The sequence below is a fragment of the Columba livia genome, chromosome 1 (assembly GCF_036013475.1).
Source record: "Columba livia isolate bColLiv1 breed racing homer chromosome 1, bColLiv1.pat.W.v2, whole genome shotgun sequence".
Taxonomy (NCBI): domain Eukaryota; kingdom Metazoa; phylum Chordata; class Aves; order Columbiformes; family Columbidae; genus Columba; species Columba livia.
The window spans coordinates 68,484,702-68,506,087 of NC_088602.1; the positions used below are offsets into that span (position 1 = coordinate 68,484,702).

General features: G+C 43.7%; 1 protein-coding gene across 1 annotated transcript; it reads left to right on the forward strand.

Moving 5' to 3' along the window:
- The first annotated feature begins 315 nt into the window (after positions 1 to 315).
- CREG2 (cellular repressor of E1A stimulated genes 2) lies at positions 316 to 20,356 on the forward strand. Its single transcript, XM_065061108.1, has 4 exons — positions 316 to 903; positions 3,344 to 3,513; positions 15,449 to 15,562; positions 17,058 to 20,356. The coding sequence occupies exons 1-4, from the start codon at positions 490 to 492 to the stop codon at positions 17,203 to 17,205; spliced, it is 846 nt and encodes a 281-aa protein (XP_064917180.1). The 5' UTR covers positions 316 to 489; the 3' UTR covers positions 17,206 to 20,356.
- Positions 20,357 to 21,386: the final 1,030 nt, after the last annotated feature.

Here is a 21,386-nt window from a genome sequence, read left to right on the forward strand (position 1 = left end):
ATAATAATTTAATTAAACACCTGTCCAGCCACACACCTGAATGAGAGGGTCCGACAGCTTCCCAAGTCCCCAGCAAAGGCCATGCAAACGCAGGGTGAGCCCGCAGCGAGCCCCAAATCCCGGGCTCTGCCCCGCGTGGACAGCGAACCCAACGGGGCCGAGTTCCGCCTCCGCTGCACCCTCTGAGAGCCCACGCTGCGGGTGGCTGTCCCACGGGTGTCACCGGCAGGTGTGGGCAGAGCCCACGACACAGTTACCCTAGCCGCGGGAAGGGTAGTGAGGAGACAGAACATGAACGCGTGACGCCCGCCGGAACGGAGGGGTGCTGCGATTATTTGGGACTACCACCGGGGGGATCTCCAGGGGAGCTCCGTGGAGAAGGGGGACCGGAGGAGGAGTACCGGGAGTGGGGGCGGCGGGGAGGGCGAAGCGGCCGGGGCGGGCGGCGGCCGCCTGGGGGGGCTGCGGGCGCGGGAGCTGCGGCAGAAGATGTCGCCGAGGCGGTGGCTGCCGGCGTGGTGGCGGTGGTGGTGGCTGCCCACGCTGCTGTGGGGCGGCGCGGGGGGGTACGTGGTGGTCAGCTCGGTGACCTGGCCGCTGCCCGAGGGGGAGGAGGAGGCGGCGGATGAGCTGCACGGCTCTTCCACCGAGGATGCGCTCCCCGCGTTGCTGGAGGAGGCGGGCGGCCTCTGGAAGCAGAGCTACCCGGCCTCGGCTTACCGGGAGGATGCGGCCCTGGGCTCCGGGCCGGCGGCACGGCGCTCGGGCCAGGGGGCCGCCCCCTCCAGGATGTTCTCCTACCGACGGGAGGGCGGCGGGGCGCCGGGCCGCGCCGGGACCGCCCGCTTCCTCGCCCACTACAACACCTGGGGCTTCGTGGCTACGCGGGCCGCGCACGGAAAGGTACGGTGCATCCCCACACACCCGGTGCCCACGCCCGCGGGCTGCCGCGGTCACGCGTGACCTGCAAACGAACACCAGGCTCCTCCGTGGCCGCCCGGCGCTGGCGTCGGGAGCGGCGTTTATTCCGTTCCACCGGCACCTGCGCCGATGTCATCAGGCATCAAACGCGCGGAGAAAATAGTATAAACTCCTTCTAGGAAAAGAAATCGTGTTTTGAATACGGTCACGGGGGCACGCTAAAAAATTAAAAACAAAAAAAACAAAACACAAACCAACCCAGAACCAAACACCACAGCAGCAGCGAGGCACAGAAAAAATTACAGTCTTTAAGCTACAACCAGAGCTACAACGTTGGTTTTGGAAACAGGCTTTGTCGTTCCCTACAGCCAGGGGTGGGTGTTTGCACCCTCCAGCCCGCTCCTGGGCACGCTGCCTGTCCCTGTCCCCAGGGAGAGACCCTCTCTGACAAACCCTCCTCCCAAACGACGCTTGTAGCTCTTTTTTCTGCCCTGGGCTCTGGCTGTCACCCGGCCAGCAGGAGAGAGGGAGGAAGAGGAGGAAGAAGAGGAGAAAGAGGAGGTGGAAGAAGAGGGGAGCCTGCTGAGCTACTGGAAATCTGTGTGTCCTGCAGTGGTGCAGCTACGCTGGCTTAAAGGGTGGTGTTTCTGTCAGGAGCATTAAGCAAGAGCACTGGAGAACCGGGGTCATGTTTTTTTCCAGCTTTAAAATATTTTCCTTTTTAAAATTAAAGGTTGGAATGAGACACGGCATCCAATACCACTCAGACAAAAAATAACAATAATTTTAAAAAGACAGCTTTAACTTTCTCTTGAAAGTATTCACAGATTGATTTAATGTACAATTTAAAAAACAAAGTTAGAAGCACGTTAATCTCCAGAAATCTTGGCTGAGTTAGTGACAGTTTATGTTATTGTGAAATAATAAGCCACAGGTTAAAAAAATACACCATTAAGTAAATACAAACATACACACAAGAGGCCTGTAATTCTACATCAGACTGTCGGAAATCCTATTGAAACATATGATCTTAGCTCTTCTGGTTTACGCTCTCACGAGAAACCCTTGGTGGAATTACAGCTCTAATATAGTCTGCAGTTAGCTGCCTCTAGTTACAATGCAGAGGTAACAGAGAAAAATCTGATTCATAAGAAAATTTATAATTGATAAGGGGGTGTTGCTGCTCTGAATGCCGAATTATGCTGCCTGTGATCCCAATTCTTTTTGAGAACCCACTGTAATGTTAACTATGCATGACACTCTGAGCATTTTAAACAGTGGAAACATGTCCTGCAATATTACTGACAGCTACTAGTTTTTTCTACATTGTAACATAATAATAAACAAGTATTTTTGGTTTCTAAGTTATGTAGCTTCATTAAAGCGTTCCTTCAAAGGAATGCTAACAAGAAGGACCAAGCACTATAAGCATTAAAATTTTAAAGGCATATAAACATTAAAAATCAGAAAGCATGCAGTGCAGGTAATAACATCATCCAGGGTTTTCTTATTAACTATTCATACTTAATTTGATTTTGCTGTAAAGGATTTACCAGTTACATTGAGTTAATGTGTTGACTGATAATTTTACTATTTAACATCTAATTGACCATGAGGAAAGAAATATCTGAAGACATGAAAAAGCAGTAATTCACTAAGGAGCTGTCATTGCAATTTATAATGGGATGAAACGCATAATGAGTATAAATCGTAACAAAGAATATTAATGTGTGTCGCTGCTGAGCAAGGACAGTTTTGCATGTGTTATGTCCATCATATATGTGCAGGTCAGAGTATGGGAGAAAACTTTTTGAAAACTTGGCTCCTTGGTGCCCCTCCTCCTACATGGGAGGAAGGTTTGCTCTGGTTGGCTTGGTGGTCAAGACCTTCCCCCAGAGCTCAGGTTACTGCCCAGGCAGCTGAGCTGATGTTGAGCTTGACTTTAAACACAGCTCTAGAAAAAATGCCTTCCCCTCTCTCTCAAACTGATGCAATCACGTTGCAAAACAAGGCTAAAAGGGGAGGCAAAATTAGCAAAAAGCAGGCTGAATCAAGGCTAAATTAGGCTCTGTGTCCTTTAGGGTTTGAAAAAGGATCTCAGTGCTGTTTTGGAGTAAACATTTATTGAGACTGATGGCATTGATTTTAATGTGCCTAAACATATTTAATTTGGTGGAACACAAATGTTCTCCCTAGTGTCGTGGACAGGTCTGGAAAGAAGAAATAGAGGAGAAATCTGTTTTCGTAGAAGCATGATAGATCTAATTTAGAATAAGGTCTTCTGTCTCATGATGACAACAGAAGTGGGAGACTGAGCACTTCAGGGATGCCGTCCTGTCAGCTGGAGCCCCTGAGGGAATCCCTGGCATTGCAAACCCTCTATGTGCAAAGAAGTAACCAGCTGCTTATTTGGATTTTGCAGATCCAAGGTATGCCCTATGGGAACTGTTTACTTCTCAGCGACGGTCCCATCAATAACAGCACCGGAATCCCTTTCTTTTATGTGACACCAAAGGACAACACTGTGGCAGATCTCCTGAAGAATCCTGTGGCTTCTCTGACCCTGCCAGAGGCAGATGGAAATTTCTGCAGGTAACAGAGTTTTATCTGCCTACTACCACCTTATGTAAAGAGGGAACAGAGTCCTCAGAACAAAATGATGGGCCCCCATCTCCAATGTCTCACCATCAGTTACAAGCTCCTCCTTAGGTTTGTTTTACAGGAAGCTGTCCCAGTAGAGCGCGGTAAAGAAATGCAGAAGTTTCATTGGACTATATTTTAGCATTGACAGGTGCAGTGGCGTTCAGCTCTCACATTAACATATCTACATTTTAATCTCTTCTTGGAGGTGTCTACGTAAAACCTAGGTGTTCGAGATCCCCTTATAGGCCATGGTGTGAAGTCCCTAGGGTTTGGAGGGCTATCCAAGTCACAGTAAAGCAGACACCCTTGCTCTGCTGAAGAGCTTTGGAGGTCCTGCTGATTGCCTTGGCAGGGCTCTACCTCTCCAGGGTCTGTAAGGAGATCTCAGGCTCTCAGTTCACAAATTATACACTCAGGACCATGCCACTCAGTCTGGTTTCCAGCTCTTCAGAGAGTACAATTGAAATGTCATTGCACATTTTCGGTGCCTTGTGTATCATGAACAGCTGGCAGATGTTCCCCCACATAAAGGAGGCCAGGTCTGAGATTTACTGATCTACAGCTGACCCCAGGTTTATCACTCCAGAGATAGCTGTGACTTCTTTATCACTCCAGAGATAGCAGACTTCTTTCTTCTGATCATATGCACAGTGTGTAACTCCAGATCACTGAAGCTTTTCATGTGCAAAATGTATATTTGTAAACTCAAAGATGATTCAGTTTTCCCCTCCATGCTTGTCTCCTTGAAAAAGACATATCTCTGCCATATGTTTGTTTACAGTCAAACACGTGGCAAACTTGGCTGGGTCAGCCTTGTGTGAAGACGTGTTTCCATAGGCCTCTTTACATGAGGAGGTACATGACACCGAAACTGTGTCAGACAGGACTCTGTTACCAAAGCAGATCTTAGCTGGTATTCCAAGGAGGGAGAGAGGAGAACTGGAAATTACAGGCTGCTTCAGAAAGAAATGGGATTGAAAGTTTTTACCCCAACTTAAGGTCCTGGTTGGGGGAGAAGAGGTTTATCTTAAGAACTGGATCACAGATTTACCCATCTGGGAATTGCTTTGGGTATCATCCCGCCTCTCAAGCCCGCTAGCTGAGAACAACACTGGAAAAAACAGTGAATGTCAAATGTAAAGCACATTACTGTTACACTTGTCTGCATTTGTCTCCAGAACACACAGTTTTCTTAAGAGTTATATAGTTATATAGTGGCAAAATGAGATGGTTCTTAGTCCTAAGCAGGACAAGTAATTTCAGACTGACATGCTCATACATGGCACCCTCTTGCAAAGTCAAACATCTAATAGGAGCCTTCTATTGCAACATTTGTTAAGGTGATTCAGCTTTGAGCTCTTGAGAAGGTCAACAGAGTGGTGAAGTTAAACCCAGAATGGTTCTGCTTGTTCCTTAAAATGTTTTCATTAAATATTTTGAATTAATAATTTAATAAATAAATGTATCAGTTCTTTTGTAACAGACTAATGACGCTTATTCCTGCTTTCTAAGCTTTTTCATTCAATTAAATATCGAGCTGAATATCTGGACCAAGTGCTTAAAAATGTATGCTCAGTCCTAGCACCTACCCAATGCCCTATTTTCAGAGGCTCAAGACTCAGAGCTGCTGGTGTTGAGCACTTCTGAAAATTACACACCCATTTAGGCACTTAAGTGTGGCCTTTCATCCATGACTTTAAACAACCACTTTTGAAAGCCTTTGCCTTTTATGTTTTAGCAACATCACCACCCAATTTATATGTTTGGGAAGTGCCAATTCACCAACAAAAGAGAAATGCTGCATGATTTATAGAAATAAGGAATTCATATGCATCTCAACTCTTGGAAAATATTTATCCGCTGTCTTTCTAGTCAGTAACTATTAGTTTCCAAACCAAACCACTACCTTTTTGCTCCATGTGGCAGAATGTGCTGCTGTTTGTCATGCAGCCAGGGCAACCTAGATTCTGCCACTCGACTTTCTAGTTCCCTCCACAGCCCGAGACCACAATTTTGGGCCAGGTTCAGCTCTCTGGGCACTGCCAGGGAGCTAAACCTGAACTTCCAAAATAGCTTAGGCCAAACTAATTACCATTGGCCACATCTCTCCCTCCCTACCAGCAGTCCCTCACGATCCCCATCAGCTCTGGGACTGGCCTGACACTGAGTTGAAACACCCATCTGAAGAAAATTAACCTGACAATGAGAATAAGGTTTTCTGCTGGCCCTTCTTCCTTTCTTCCCATGGTGGCTGCTGCTTCTGGCTGGGCAATCCCACCCCCTCCCTTCAGCTGACCATATGGCGGGCCTATTTTAGTTCAGTAACCCAGCAGAAACCTCTTCCCTTTTATTTTTTTTTTCTGGATTAGATTCCCACTGGGTTAGTAACTTGAATCAGCTCCATAGGAGCCAGAGGAGGGCAAAGGAGAGGGGAAGGGAGAAGGAGGAGGAAGATGGGACATCCCCATTTTACCACGTAACCATACTCTAAATATTGAACTTACTGCTGAATTGAGTACAAAGATTCAGAGGCTAATGAGTGCTCCTTGCATTATCTATGTTGTCCTTACATTCAATTTGTTTTACATTCTTTCTGGAGTTCTCATCTGGAACAGATATTGGCTGGCATTCGTGCAAAGAACAAGCAAGACAGAGATTGAAAAGCTGGGGCATTTGTGGAGCTGCCGTTTGTGTTTTTGATGATAGCTAGGAAAATGTGAGCAAGCTCTGCTGCTGTCTCACAGCCAGGAAGCATGTGGGCACTGGAACTGAATTTCTTCTTTCCCATCCCTCTGTAATCAGGGTCAGAAGTGAATTTACTTTTTAAACTAGTGACCTGTAAGTGAGTTTTACATTTTAAACTAGTAAAAGTTTAAAATGCGACCCTATACATCATCCTGCTGTTACCTTAGAGCTTCTGCAGGCAGTGTGACAGTGAAGAAAACAATGAGTGTGTCTGGGTTCCACTGCCAGTGCTTGGGGTTGCCTGTCCCCAGCACTGCCTGCAGCACTGGATGTGCTGCTGGTGACACAGGCAGCTGGCTACCTCTGCCGCTGGCATTCCCAGCATCCTTTTGGGGTGCACTCTACCTGCTGAGAGAGCCAACAGCACCCTGGCTTGTACCAGAAATAGTGTGGCCAGCAGGACTAGAGAGTGATCATCCCCCTGTACTTGGCACTGCTGAGGCCCCACCTTGAATCCTGTGTTCAGTTTTGTTCCCCTCACTATGAGAAAGACACTGAGGTGCTGGAGAGAGTGCAGAGAAGGGCAACAAAGCTGGTGAGGGGTCTGGAGCACAAGTCTGATGAGGAGCAGCTGAGGGAACTGGGGCTGTTTAGCCTGGAGAAAAGGAGGCTGAGGGGGGACCTTATTGCTGTCTACATCCACCTGAATGGAGGCTGTAGTATGGAGGGGGTTGATCTCTTTTCCCAAGTAATGAGTGACAGGATGAGAGGAAATGGCCTCAAGTTGCACGAGGGGAGGTTTACATTGGATATTTGGAAAAATTTCTTCCCAGAAGGGGTTGTCAGGCATTGGAACAGGCTGAGTCACCATCCCTGGAAGTGTTTAAAAGGTGTTTAGATGAGGTTCTTAGGGACATGGTTTAGAGGTGGACTTGACAGTGTTAGGTTAATGGTTTGACTTGGTGGTCTTAAAGGTGTTTTCCAACCTAAACAGTTCCATGATTCTATGCAGACAGCACATAGCATTCTCAGTGCAGAGCTTGATGTGACAGCTCAGCTTTTATATAGCAGGTTTCTTTCTTTTCTTTACTCACTTTCTATGAGAGGCAAGATCTTTTACTCTGAGGGACCTCAGGTCCTGCTAGGATTAAAGTGGCATCTGTGAGGTTTATGTTGCAAAGGCAAGTTTCATTTATAGATGGTTTTAATACCATAAATTTATTTGGTCAAGGGTATTACTAATTGTTTTGGCTTCAAAATAATTGTACAAAATAGCTAAATGAGTAATGCTATACATGAGAAAGTTCATGTCCTTGTACTCCAGCAATGTATTTGCAGCTTTTTTTCATGTGAAATTTTATTAGAATTTCATTATTAACCTACTCTGAGTTGTAAGAATTAAATGTGAAAGCTGGTCGATGTCTGTAGTCAATGCTCCTGAGACTATCTGGCACTTTCCTGAAAAACGCTTCTGACCTATTGCATGCAAAAAAAATCTCTGGCCTTTAGAAAGAAAATACAGCTGACATTTCAATAGTCTTCTTGTATCTAATGAGTATCAAGTGACTTGTGTGTGTGTACATCAGTTTGATATTAAATTTATTTAACAGCGATTTCATTTGCTTTGTTTCAGAACAGACTCAAGTTTCAAACCATGACAATAAACATTTTCACTTTCAGGGATGTGAGGAATACACAGTGGCCTTTTTGGTGCTCCAGCCTTAATATTTAATCAGCTGAAGAGAAAATTTGACATGCATAAACTAATAAGAGAAATAACATTTACTAATGAAAGAAAGAGAGCCGTGATGCATCTGAAAAGGCAGCAATTGCAAGACATTGTAATGTTGCAGCCCCAGTCTGGATTCCTCATCCCTGACCTAGAGGTTGACATTTCCCAGAGGGAGATGGGCCGTGTGTCTCTGATGGCCGGGCTGCAGAAAGCGATCGTTAGCAACTGCACTGCATCCGATCTTAAGGCAGATAAATGGATAGTAGAGGCAAGAGAAATTAAATGGTTCAGACCTATAAATAGACTAAACTGGCATGTCTGTGCCACAGACAAGCTGAAAAGACTCAGTCTCATTCTTACAGCTTTCAGAGGAAGCAAGACTGAGCCCGACATTAAAGAATAGAGCAGCTATTGTTCTAAATACATTTCCCAACACACAGGCTGCTCAGAGGATCCCTCTTTCCAAGTAAGCTCCTGGACCCGCTTCATTACAGCTGCAGTCTGGAAAACAGGCAATTAATTTTAGACGTGTGTCGCCTCCTTGACATGAGGTTCAGCACATTTGTAGGGGCAAACTGCAGCCTTCTTAGAGAAGGAGCTGCCACAAACTGGTTTTCACACAAGGGAAAAAGAAAAGCAATGAGCTTTGGGGTCAAACCATGCATTTGTATTTTGTTTGTTTGGTTTTTTGCTATTAGTTTGGAGGATGGTGTTTCAAATCCACACTGCAGACTGTGAGTGATTTTGAGGGACCCAGGTTCTTCTCTTAGTTTATGACCTGCATCTTGATGTCTCTGTCAGAGCCATTTTACCCACTATGCTTCATCTACTGCTTGAGGTAGCAGATTGGCACTACCAGGCAGATGTGTTCAGTCGTATAAGCTGGCTTTATAGGTTTCCTAAACTCTGTATCAAAAAGGCTGATGGGAAGCGGTGAGCATCTCCAGTGCTTCTGGATACCACCAGGCCATGGGAAGAGGAGAGTAATGCGGTGAGTTAGGGTCCCTGCTCATTGGCAGCATGCATTTACTGCTAACTTCATTCCTGGGCAATCCTGAGAGAAAATAAGCCTGGCATGGATGGCAGACACAACCTCTGGGTTTGTAGAGTTGCTGTCTGTTAATAGAAGGATGACTAAAACAAAGAAGTTTGGCACTGCACCTTCACACAAAGAGAAATGAGCCATGCAGAAGACAACGGCTGAATCCAGACATCCCTCAGTTTTTGAGATCCACCTCCTGGTTCTGTGGCACAGACACATTTCTAGTTCTGGTGTTTATATTGACCCGTTTTAGTCATATGCAAATAATTATGGCAGTAGTTGTTCCTGAAAAATCTGTATTTAAAAAATTAGGAAGATACCAAATTAGAAAGTAAAATATGAAACCTACTATCATCATGACCCAATGCACACAATATAGTCCTAAATTACTATTTTTTTTCCTGTATTCTTAAATAACCAACTTCCCAAAATCCCCGTCTAGTGACGTAGTACGTGTTTCTCTGACTCTGTTTACAGATATAGTTGATGCTGATTCTTTTTTCTTTCCCTGTGAGTTGTCTATGGTTAAACTATATAAAAGTTTCCTGTATGAAACACAGAGTTCAGCTAAACAAATGAATTGTTATTGTCCGTGAAGACAGACAAACAGACTGACTTCATTTAACAAATTCTGATTAAAACATTCTAAGGAGGATTATCTTCTAGGAAGAGAGAAATTATTTAAAACACAAAACCAGGTATGCCATAAATACAGGCTCACTTAAATGCAGAAGAGCCATTTTACCAATACTTTTGAGCTGCCAAGCCTGACTTCAGATTGAGCACAGAAGAGTGCTCTTCCAAATGCAAAAGCAAAGATGTCTTTTAACTATCTTTGCTGGCTCTCAGACACGGCTGATAAAGAAATTCTTGTCAAAATCAGAGCAGGGCAGGGCAAAACTGCCCAGCCGTATCCAGCTGAAGGCCAGCAACAGCTTTTCAGATTATGAAATTGCTTTCAGCAGAGATTTTGTTTGACGTTCATGCCACACAGATTAGCAGCACCAATACATTCTTTCTGCTTCAGTGACCATGGTAGTTAGTGGTGAGCAGATGAAATGTATGAAGAGGATAACTTGCTTTTCAAAATTAATCATATTTATGAATCAAAATTATAAGCACTTTCCAGTAATTCTCTGAGGACATAGCATTTCCACCTTTCCTTTCTGTAAATTTTAGGGGACAAAAAAATCCTAAGATGTATTGTATATATATAGAAAATAACTCTGAGTCTTCGCCTTGCGCCCAGGCTGGGGTTGGGCCAACAGGAGCCCTGCGCAGGGTGACAGGGTGCCTGCCTTGTGTCCGTGGGAGGTGGCGGGGATGAGCTCGTTCCAGCAGCCAGCCCCAATTCACGGCTTTGTCAGGCTGCTGCTGTAGGAGAGGCTGGAATGTGTGGAGACAGTCATTGCCACATCACCCTTATGCCACACAAGCTGCATGCTCTGAAGTAGGAAAAAATGCAGGAAAACTGTTCTCTGGGGCTTTCTTCTTCGCTCTCTGGCTCTCCTTTTCTGCAATAGGAGAAGGCTGTGTCTCAACTTCTTTTCTCTTCCATTCTGCTCAAAAAATAGAGGGGTAAAAGCAGTGCTTTCTCACAGGGTGGGGAGAACTGCCTTCAGGGGAAATGGGGAGGTTTTATGGATCCTCAGAGGGAGGATGGAAGGTCCTGTCTCCTCAGGGAAGTGGAGGAGAAGAATGGCAGCTCCTCTGTGGGAAAAAGGGGCTGGGGAAGAAGAAAAAGAGAGATTCTCCTCCACAGACCCTTGCTTCCTCCCCCAGTCCATGGAGCATTGCTGAATCCTCCCACCTTCCTCTTGCTGATTCCTTTTCAGGACACCTGTCTCTCCCTTCCGAGTGCCCCCCAAACTCCTGTTTTGCCTTTACTGCTGATCTGTGCCAGACCTGTTTCACCTCACTAATGGACTTTAGAGGCTGAGAATTATGGTAATACCCTAGTGATAGTTTTGATCAGAAACCAGGAGACAGAGCATTGTCAGTCAAAGCAGAGATCTCAGATGTGAAAGGAAATCCCAGAAGTCCAAACATCATCACCCCATGTGCAAATATAACCACATCAGCCTGAGCTACGGGTTCATCAGATCTGGACTTGGCTACTTGTTGTACAGGAACCTTCTAATTAAAACCCAAGAGATGGCTAAGTGTAGTAAACAATGTAATGAGTAGGTGGCACTCTTTACCCTGAACCACTCTTGAACCATGACCCAGTACGTGCGGAAGTGGTTTGCAGTAAAATATTATAAGTGGGACGTGTCACCTCGCGGCATCGCATCACTGCTGGGAAACATTTCACTTGGACACAGGCTTCTCTTTAAGCTCAGTGAAGCTGGAACCTTTGTGAGTGAGTGCAGCTCATGCTCTCATCTCACAGGTTTGGGAGAGACAACTGCCTGGGCTGGGCCGAACTCTGTAGGCCTGGTTTGCTCACCGTAAGCAGAGGAACAGAGACAATCCATTCTTTGCTCTTCACAAATCAGATGAATAATTAAGATAACCTCTCTTAACGCACTGCATTATTATAAAATGCCTAAACTGAATCTTCTTCCATTTCAATCTGGCTTCCCTCAGGTTCTGCAACAAGGTGTACGTATTTTACATAAGCACAAGCAATAAATGTGCTCCCTATTGTTTGGCCTCCTTCCACAGTTCCATGCTTTCTCTTCCCTTCCTTTCATATTTCATCATAGTCTTCATGAAATCCTCTTGGGGTAGATGGAGGACCTGATTCTGCTAAAGACAGGGCCTGAGAAGCCACTTGGGGTTTCCTAAACCAAGTTATCACCACATGCTGTCTCTCCCCATGGCTCTGCCCCCTCCCCTCGCCCCAGTCAGCAGCGCACAAATGTTATATAAAGCTGCTCCTCCGCACCTACTTGTTCCTGTGCCAGAAAAGATAAAAGGAACCCAAGGACTAAGAGCTGAATGTGTGTTTATTTATACAGAAGGCAAGAAATAACTAGTGAATGCATTACTAGACCTCTACAGATGTGAGGGAGGAATATTTTAGTAAACATACCTACTTAGCCTGGTATCCCTTTATTATCTTTAGTAAAAATATGAGGTATATCCCTGCCAAAACTTCTAGGAAGCAAAGCCTGCATTTACATTAGTTGCACTAGTAACACCACTGAAAATTCAAGACCTGTTCACAATAGAGTTAGAAGTGGTAGACGTAAGTTTAGTATTTTTGATGGTTTAAAAAGTATAAAAACAATCACACATTATTAAGGAAATACTATGCCAAAATTCTTCAGAAACAGATTTATTTCAGAATATGAAAGGGTCCTTTGATAAAGAAAAAACTCTAACGCTAATGTAAGATTAGAATACAAGGTTCCTATTCTGAAACAGAAAACCTATGATAAGAGGCAGCGCTAAAAACAAATCCAACAAATAGCACAGCAAACTGAACTCAAATGTATCATTATCCTGTTCAACTCCTCCAACACTTCATCTAACATAATCTTAAAAAATTATTTGTTTGCCTCATTTTCCAGAGAAGCAAACTGACCCTCCAGAATATTATTGCAATGTGCGAAGTTCAGGCTGAGTAAATTTTACCGGGAATGATACTGTTGCATGTGTCAATTAGTGTAACACCCGAATTCATGAGAGAACATAGAGAAAACTGCAAACAGAAGAAGGAGCTAGGAGAAACAAAGCAAAACCAACACAAACAAAACAAAATTCCAAAGAAAACAAAAAATAACACCCTCCCCCCCCCAAAAAAAACACCAAAAACCAAACCAACCAACCAAACAAACAAACAAAAATACCCCAAAAAACAACAAAAAACCCCACCACACACCAGAAATAAAACCATTCCAGATATGGATGTATAGTGTGGGGGGTTTGTTGTCAGCCAAATATGCGGAGAGCAGTTTTTCCTGTAAATGGGGGAAGAGTCACATCTGACACTCATAGCAGGCAAAACTGTCTCAGCAAGGGCAGGCAGGATTCACTGCTTAACCACAGCTACTCCAGGTCAAAATCAGCAAGTACGCTTTTAGAATAAACATGTACTTGCACGAAAAGATCAAATAATTGTAATTGAGAAGGTGTCAGAGCAAAACCTCTTGCTGCTCCTGATCATGCCTAAATCTATTGCCTTTATCCACTCCTGTGAAGTGCACTCATCCTTTAATGACAACCCCTTTCTAATTCCTCTCTGAAAGTAATTAACAATGTCTTACCTAGGAGGTATACCCAAGAAAGGCTCTTGGTAATACTCTTTCTTTTACCTTCTCTTCAGTTGTTTTACGATACTCTTGGGCTGCAGAGGAAATGGTTTCCTACACACAGATATGCAGCTATTAGTTTAAAGCAATCTTCTGAACTGAAATTTTGCTAGTGAGAAGTCCCTTCCTTTCTGCATTTTTAAGAATCATCAATTTAAATATATAAACATACATAGAGGGTGTTGATACAGTATTAAGCGCAGAAGACAACGATAGATCAGGAGACCGCTTCAAATGGACTTGAGGACTCTGCCATCCAGGGAAAACAGTTGCAAGAGTGTGAATCTGCACTGGCCTGGCTGCTGGACACGCAGGCCCCCAGGTGACCCCCTGTGTCTGTGGCATTCAGCCACTCTCTCTCTGCAGCTGCATACAGTGCATTCGCCTTGTATTTATTTTTGTTTCGGTGGGTGAGTTTTCCTGTCGGACAATGAACACGGAATGGTCACACAACACCCAAAGCCTGTGCAAAAGCAATGCTGGGAGCTGCAGGTATCCCCGGGGCACGGAGCTGCACGGCTTAGGGACGGGATGCTCTCAGGCCACTGTAAGCCAGCTGTGAAACTGCATCTTCAGCATGTGGTAGGAGTTAGTGTTGAGGATCTGCAGCGTGCCATGTGTCCACGGTGACAAGTTTGTACTCTGAATAAACACTGACAAAAATAAAGACAGTGACCAGATAGGGAATGCAGGTTTTCAGGTACTCAGAACACCATTCATTTATTACTTCATAATTTTAAAAAAATGTACTATAGAAAATTAGACCATTATTTATAGATGTGAACAGCAAGTTTGAGCTTGATCTTCGGCAGCTGCCCTTTCTCCCATTCAGAAAGCACAGCAGAGGAAAAAGAGTATGAGTGAAGCTTGTCCAGAGGTCATTAAGCTGAACACCCCCTTCAGACAACTGCTGCTCCAGCCTGAACAGGATGCTGAAAAAACATCCCAGAGATTATGTGACTGCAAATTGCTCTTTGGAGCTCAGACTACAGGCGGTGCCAAGTGCTTACTGGGTGCAACTGACTATCAATCAACCACCTATACTTCCTCTCCTATCTTTGTTCGGGACCCTGTCTATAAAAGCAGATACTTTATCGAGTGACTTACACAGTCTTTCAGAACCATCTGTGGGGAATCTGCAGGTGTTAAATTAGCTGCAGGAGGATGCCCATATGTTTCCTGCATGCAGTAGACACATATTGAGAATTATAATAAAATTAAAAAAAAAAAAAAAAGCCATTGCACACAGTTAAGGCTAAAGGGCTCAAACCAAGATCTTTAAGTAAAATCACACACAGATGAGATGTAATTTACTGTGATTTGCTGCTTCAGATTAAAACTCAGAAAGAAATGCAGTCTTCGTTTGCTAGTGTAGTTTTTTGGTCTTATGTTCTTATGTAGGCAGACAGCCCTGTGAGATGCTTTGCGGTCGCAGACTGCTGGCAATGGGGCTTGGGGCTGCTCAACACTTGCCAGGATCAGGCCTTTGCAGTTATTTCATATAACTTTCTTCTTTTTTTGGTGACTGGTCAATTTACTTATGATTTATATCCTTGTATTGTATATGTCAGAGTCAGCAAGTGCTCCTCAGCTACTAATGGGAGTTATATATTGTTCCTGTATAGAAAGAGCCAAAAAGCAACAAGTGCCTTCCCTGTCTTGGTCTGAAGGATGAAGGCAGGTGGAGAATTTCTTTTTTCAGTAGATCTTGTCTCTTTGGTGCAAAGCAATTGAAAAATGGGTAAAAATGAACAAGAACTGAGTTTCTAGGATAGGCGTAAGGAAAAGACCTTGTGTTTTACAGACAATACACATATGCATGCTTATTTTGTAGGCCCGGGTGCTGACTAATCATCTCACTAATTCTCTTCAGAATCCTGAATTCAGGTCTGTACGTATATCTGGGAAAACTGCCATTTTCATGTTTTTTACAATCTAACATATTAATTCATTTATTAAGATAATAAATTAAGATTAAGCAAGTCTCAGAGATCTCTTTCAGGTGAGTATTCCTTCAGCAGCCCCCCTACACGTTATAGCTGGGCATAGAAAAGACCTGCAAGGCTTGACAAAATCTTGTAGCTTTTTATATGTGAGCAGGAGTTCATATTCCTCCAAAACAAGGAAACCAAGCTATTACACGTGAACATTTTTCTCTGTGCACAGAAAAAATGTAATTGATCCGGAGGATGCAAGGTGTGCCAGGTTGACTCTCATGGGACAGATGGTCACGGTGCCTCCGGAGGAAGTGGAATTTGCCAAGCAAGCCATGTTTTCCAGGTCTGTATGTAACAGGCATGTAGTAGAGTGCAACCTGCAGATTCAAAACAAATACAAGGATATGGCCATTTGGCATGGAAAATCTGAGGAATAACAAGCTTGATCTTTACTTTGGGGCCACAAAGTGTGTTGGCTCCTATGTGGCTGGGAACTACAGGCAGAGTTGTGTGACCTCCTTTTAACTCTTGAGGTAATGAACTATAGAAATGCAATTAGTCAGTATTCAGCTCTGGTACAGCGTGTGGTTTATAATCTGGGGATTATGAAAATATTTCACCTGGCTTCGAGGAGAGATTCCATAAATCCAGGGTGTATTTGTTACCTTTAATGATTCTTGCCCACCTCAGGACAGGTAAAGCTCTTTAGCCACAGCCCCCTGCTCAGAGACGGTGCAGAGCTCTGCTGCCTTTGGGCTTGTGCCTGTTTGCAGGGTGGAGTTTACTGGTTTTATTACCTCTCCTGACGTACCACAACTGCTACTGAAGCCATAACACTTGCAGAAGAGTCTCCTTTGAACAGATATAAGCATAACCTTGACACAAACACACCCCCAGGGCGTGCCCCCGTGTCCTCCTGTGGGTCTTCAGCAAAATAGGCACTACAAGCCCAAACCTTGGCTGGGGCACACATCTCCCACACAGGCTGCCAGGGGTGGGACTGCCTGGTCAGTCACGTTCTGCTGGGAAACTGGGATGAGCTGGGATCCAAACCAGCCCAGAGGTGAGATTCTCTCTGTCCTGCTGGAAGGGGTTAGGGTGGGAGCCTGTCAGCAGGTGTCCCATGGATAGCGAAAAATGGGACCAGGGATGGATGGGGCCTACATCGGCGCACCCAAGCCTTTTTTACGGACTTTGCCGAAATCAGATTCCTATGCGAGCCAGGGTCCACCAGCACATTGGCAGCAGATGCTTCACTGTCAGGGACCAAAAGCCAGACTGACACGGTGAGGGGTGCCAGGGCTCACCCATCCAACACCAGCAGTGGCTGGAGCCACTTCCCAGTGCCACAGTCATGGGTGCTCAGAGGGACAACTCACAACATGGTGGGAAACCTCAGCTCAACCCAGAGGTAGCCAAAAAAAACATGGGGCAGAGGAGCACTGGGCCAATGCTGCTTCAACATGCACCACTTCCCCCACAACAACTGCTACCAAAAATGCACCATGTTCAGAATGCTGTTTCCTTGGAACAGATATGAGCACAACCCTGACCCACATTCAATCTTCTCTGGTTTTCACTTGCTTAGAGACCAAACAACATCTGCCTTTAGGGCTGGGGTTCTGCAGCAGGGGAAGGTGGTGTTTGCTGGCAGCCTTGGTTGCAGTTCTCACCAGACTGGGGTGCGGAAATCATAAAACTTTCTGTAAAGGAGGGAAAAAAAGATGGATGGTGGTGGTTCTCAGATCTCAGGTTTCACTCCAGCTGAAGAAAAAAACAGACTGTGCATATGCTTTGGCACTTTTTTTTTTTTTTCCTCCTTTTCTTTGTCCTTCCAGGCATCCAGTGGTAAGAAAGTGGCCTCGTAGCTATGAGTGGTTCTTCATGAAAATGAACATTGAGCACATCTGGCTTCAAAGCTGGTATGGAGAAGTGTCTGCCATCGCAGTAGAAGAGTATTTAAAAGCAGTTCCAAGTAAAGGATGATTGAATGGACTTCGAGATAAGAAATCTTTGTTTCCTATCCAAACACTTTCAAAATTTCATGCTGGATGGTTACCTTACAGTGATTTTTTTTTTTTTTTCCAAAAAAAAAGCTTCAAAATAGCCCTGTCTTACATGGAGAAGAGTGAAAATAAACCAACACAGACTTTAAAATTATAAAGGAGAGGTGTATACTAGCCCTACCCTGCAATGTACTAACGTGTCATTTCAAACAGGCAATGCATCATCTTGAATGCTGCTTTAAAATGCTTTGTGTCTGTTTGTTTTGACTTTTATTGCTGTGCACCCACAAGGAAACTACAGTATGTGCTAAATATAATGTTCTGATTTACAGAAAAAGCAAATTGCCTATTCAGAACCCTCTATGTATTGTGGAGGTATTACTACTGCTTGGTCTCCCTTGGTTTGTAAGTACTCTAAGATAAACCTCATAGCTGCAACTTTAGATATTTTCATTTCAAGAAAAATATTTTGCTAAGCTCTCCTCATTTGCTAAATTATATTTTGTACATGTGTTTTTCTCTAATTGTTCCTGTTATGAGACAGGAAAAGTATTTTAGCAGTCTGTAGTCCCATTTTTCTTTGCATTGCTTCTCCAGCCACTGTTTTAACTCATTTGTGCAAATGATTTTTGCAAGCCGTCACTAATTCATCTAGGGGTGGAGCATTTATTTTTTTAAAGAAGCCTAAAGATAGGTAGATATTTCAAGCCATGAAAAACTAATTTTCCTAGTGTGGAAAGTGCAAACTTTGTTGCAAACACGTCTTGTCCAAAGGTATTTTTTCATCTTCAGCCCTTGCTCTAGGTGTCCTGGTAACCTATCCTGCAGGTCCTAAGGGTATTGCAGTAAGAAAGGTCCAACGGCTAACTGGCCAATTCATTACACAGTTTGCAAATTACACAGCGGCTCTCCCCATAAGGTTAAGAAGCGGACACACTGAATGGGGTGTCCGTGGGGAAGGTTCTTCCAGCATCCCTGGGAGGGCACTCGAGCTCTGGACACCAGCCCATGCCACGGCCAGGCTGAGGAGGAGCTCGCGGGGCGAGCAACCGGAGCTTGTACAGGTTAATCCCCGGGCAGAGCTCAGAGGCAGCTGCGTGGGCTCTGACCTGCTGGAAGCCAATTAAGTATAGCTGAGCTTATTTTGGTTCAGGTGTGGAGAGAGGGAGTCATTCCCAAAGCAGAGCTGGGCACTGTGGTAGCCCGTGGATGAGTTTAAGGCTCCACGCATCACTACCATTCCTGATACTCTGTAAGAATTTAAGACAAATGCAGGAACAAAACTTTCTTTGGACACTTACAATCATCTTATTTTCTTGTCTTGTCTCATTGCCAGAGACTCAAGTCAGAGACACAAGCAGTGCAAATCTTTTGCCAAGGTGAATAAGCGAAAGGAGGAAGTGTCCTGTCTGAGTCCATTTCCTTTTGTTTTGTTTTGTTTTGGTTTTTTGGCAGATGAGCAGCATTTGCCCATTTGAGTTTGCCCCTGAATCTTGCACTGTGTAATACTGAAGCAAAATGGCCCACCCTGTAGAAATTTATAGGATACCATCAGCTGAAATCCTCCTCAATTTGTATCATTTTGCCATTTCGTCCACTACAGATTTGATACTTTGCCCATTAAGATTAATGAGACACTTAAAACTGAGTTCAGCAGGCCTAGAGCCTGTAAGGGCATCTCCACAGGTCTAACATTTCTGTGCAACTTTAATTATGTGTTTCATTATCCCAGTTCACTACTGTTCCCAGAGAAACAAGAACTGTGTATTCTCTCCCCTGCCCCTAGACATACACACAGATTAAACAAATCCAGTGTACAAGTTTAATGTTTAAAGGAGCTGAAGAAGAAAGGAAGAATTTTAGAAATGCTGCTGTTACTATACTCTCAATTTCACTTCCATTCTTAGATAGCCTGGTAACAGTTACACTGTCCTATGTCGTATCCATAAACTTATGAACACTCTTGCCTTAAAGCAGTAAGGGATTGTATCGATGTTTAGTAGAGCTTTAACTGTTTAAGAAGTCAGCGTGCACTACAAAAGGTTGTGAATGTACAGTACCCTACTTGCTATCAGCTGTCTCCCTGCACACCCAGATTAATTGGAGTAGCTTCTGTATGGTAAATTGACACATTCATCACAAAGCTCTTCTATATGCACCTGCCTCGAGGCTCTTGACAGAACGTCAAAACATGAAACGGCTATGGCAGTAAAGTTACAAAAGGGGCTTCGTGAAGAAATGCTGTCTTAAATCACCTGTTCTAATTTCATGCTTCCTTCTCCCAAGGAATAGCTACCATAGAAGTCCTTGAATGTCTGTAGAAATTCATCAAAAATATGACCAGCAGGTTTTGAATGGAAGCAAAAAACAAGGGGAGGAGATGGTAGTTTGCTTAATTGGGCTTTATGTTACTAATTATATACTAGTTCAAATTTTTCTTTAAACTGACAAATGTCTCAAGTGATATTTGCCATCACGTCATTATGTTTGTTAAAGCTTTTAACCCAAAGACTGTTATTGAGATATCATAATAAAATCATAGTCCTTTTAGACTGTAAAGGGTGTTATCTTACATCAGTTCAAATCAATAGCCAAAATCCTATTTATTTGTTGTGCTTTAATAATCAGATCAAATAAGCATTTTTATAAAAGGTCCTGGTAAGTCCTTATGAATTTATTAAGCCTTTCAAGCTGATGTGTAATTTATTTCCATGTGTTCTGTATTTTAGTTATTTCTGTAGCTTCCCCAAAAAAGCTTATTGTGCAACATGTATTATTTCAAACTTTAACTGTGGTTTTGCAATATTTCAGTGATGCATTTAGTCATGTCTGTATGCTTGTCGAAAAAGGGAAGGCCATGTTCTAAACTTGGTTCTCACTTTTTTCTAATTTGTGCGATGTAATGCATGTACAGGATTTAAGCACAGCGAGTTTGAACTGCTGTTCTTATTTAACCAAAGAATGCTCTGTTTCTGATGAAATCTTCATCACTCCACTGGATGAAATGCAACCTCTCTTGTTTCTGTATGTGTATTTCAATTTGCAATGTATTTTGATTTCTAAAGATACTGAATGTTGTTAATAAAATGCCTATCAAGAAGAAATGCAAATAAAACTAATTTCAAAGTGCAGTTAGAATATTCTTGAGTCTGCAGTACAGCATCAGCCAGAGTAACTGACCTTTTGCTGACATCCATTATAATTTCTATCTGAATCCAACACCTGCTTTTTTCTTCGGTTTTCCTGAACCAAGCTAATTTATCTCAAAATGCTTCTGGGAATTTAGACTCAGATCTGCCTTGATACAGCCGTGCTTTTCTCTAGGGAGGAAAGTCTAGCCAAGCAACTTCTATCTTCCCTTTGTCTTCTCATTACCATCAGCTTCGCTTTCACCATGGCCATTAAATGTCACTCTTAACGTTTGCTCTTCTTTTCTACACATGGGGACTGAGCACTCACCTCTCAGGTGCACATTAATGGTATTTTGGAAGTTTTCTCAGTGCTATTTCTTCCTTTTCTAGCCTTGCTCTTACAAGTTCTTGTTACAGCTTGTTCTCTGCCGTCTGCTTTCCTCTGGCACGTTTTCCTAAGCCAAGGCTGACAATTTACCTCCTCATCTTGCTTTTCCGCACCATTTCCTTTCAACAAAATTCAAGCTCTCCCACTAAAATTCCCACTTCATATCCAATAAAGATTATAGGAAACAGCCTGTGTTTCCTATTTACACTGTACTGTCTTTGTCTTGCCACTGGTTGGATTGCAGTCGCTGTGAGGACCGTGACAACAGTTTCCTAACCGGTGCAAATCACACTCAACATCAGTTTCCTATTTCCAGTGACTCCATATTCTTAAAAGAACATTTCCTGCAGCTGTTCTTTTCCTTTGTACCAGCTCTTTTTACTTTTATCCCATTTCCGGATTGATGTCTATTCTGATTACACTAAGTGTGTTTCACTTTTTTAACCAAAAAAAATCTCATTTGAACAAAAGTTTTGGACTCGCTAAGGTACTGTCACTTTTTTTGATCTGCTTTTTGCCAAACACTGAATTCGTGCTCCTTCTGAATTGTCTGTCACCATCCTTCAACACGGCTCATTCTTTATCTGCCTCTCCCATCGCCTCCCTGTGCCACCTCCCATCTAACATTCTCCTGCTCTTCTG

Coding starts and splice junctions, on each gene's coding strand:
- CREG2 (XM_065061108.1), top strand. CDS start 490: ATGTCGCCGAGGCGGTGGCTGCCGGCGTGGTGGCGGTGGTGGTGGCTG. Junction 904..3,343: donor CGCGGGCCGCGCACGGAAAG/GTACGGTGCATC, acceptor TGGATTTTGCAG/ATCCAAGGTATGCCCTATGG. Junction 15,563..17,057: donor AAGCAAGCCATGTTTTCCAG/GTCTGTATGTAA, acceptor TTGTCCTTCCAG/GCATCCAGTGGTAAGAAAGT.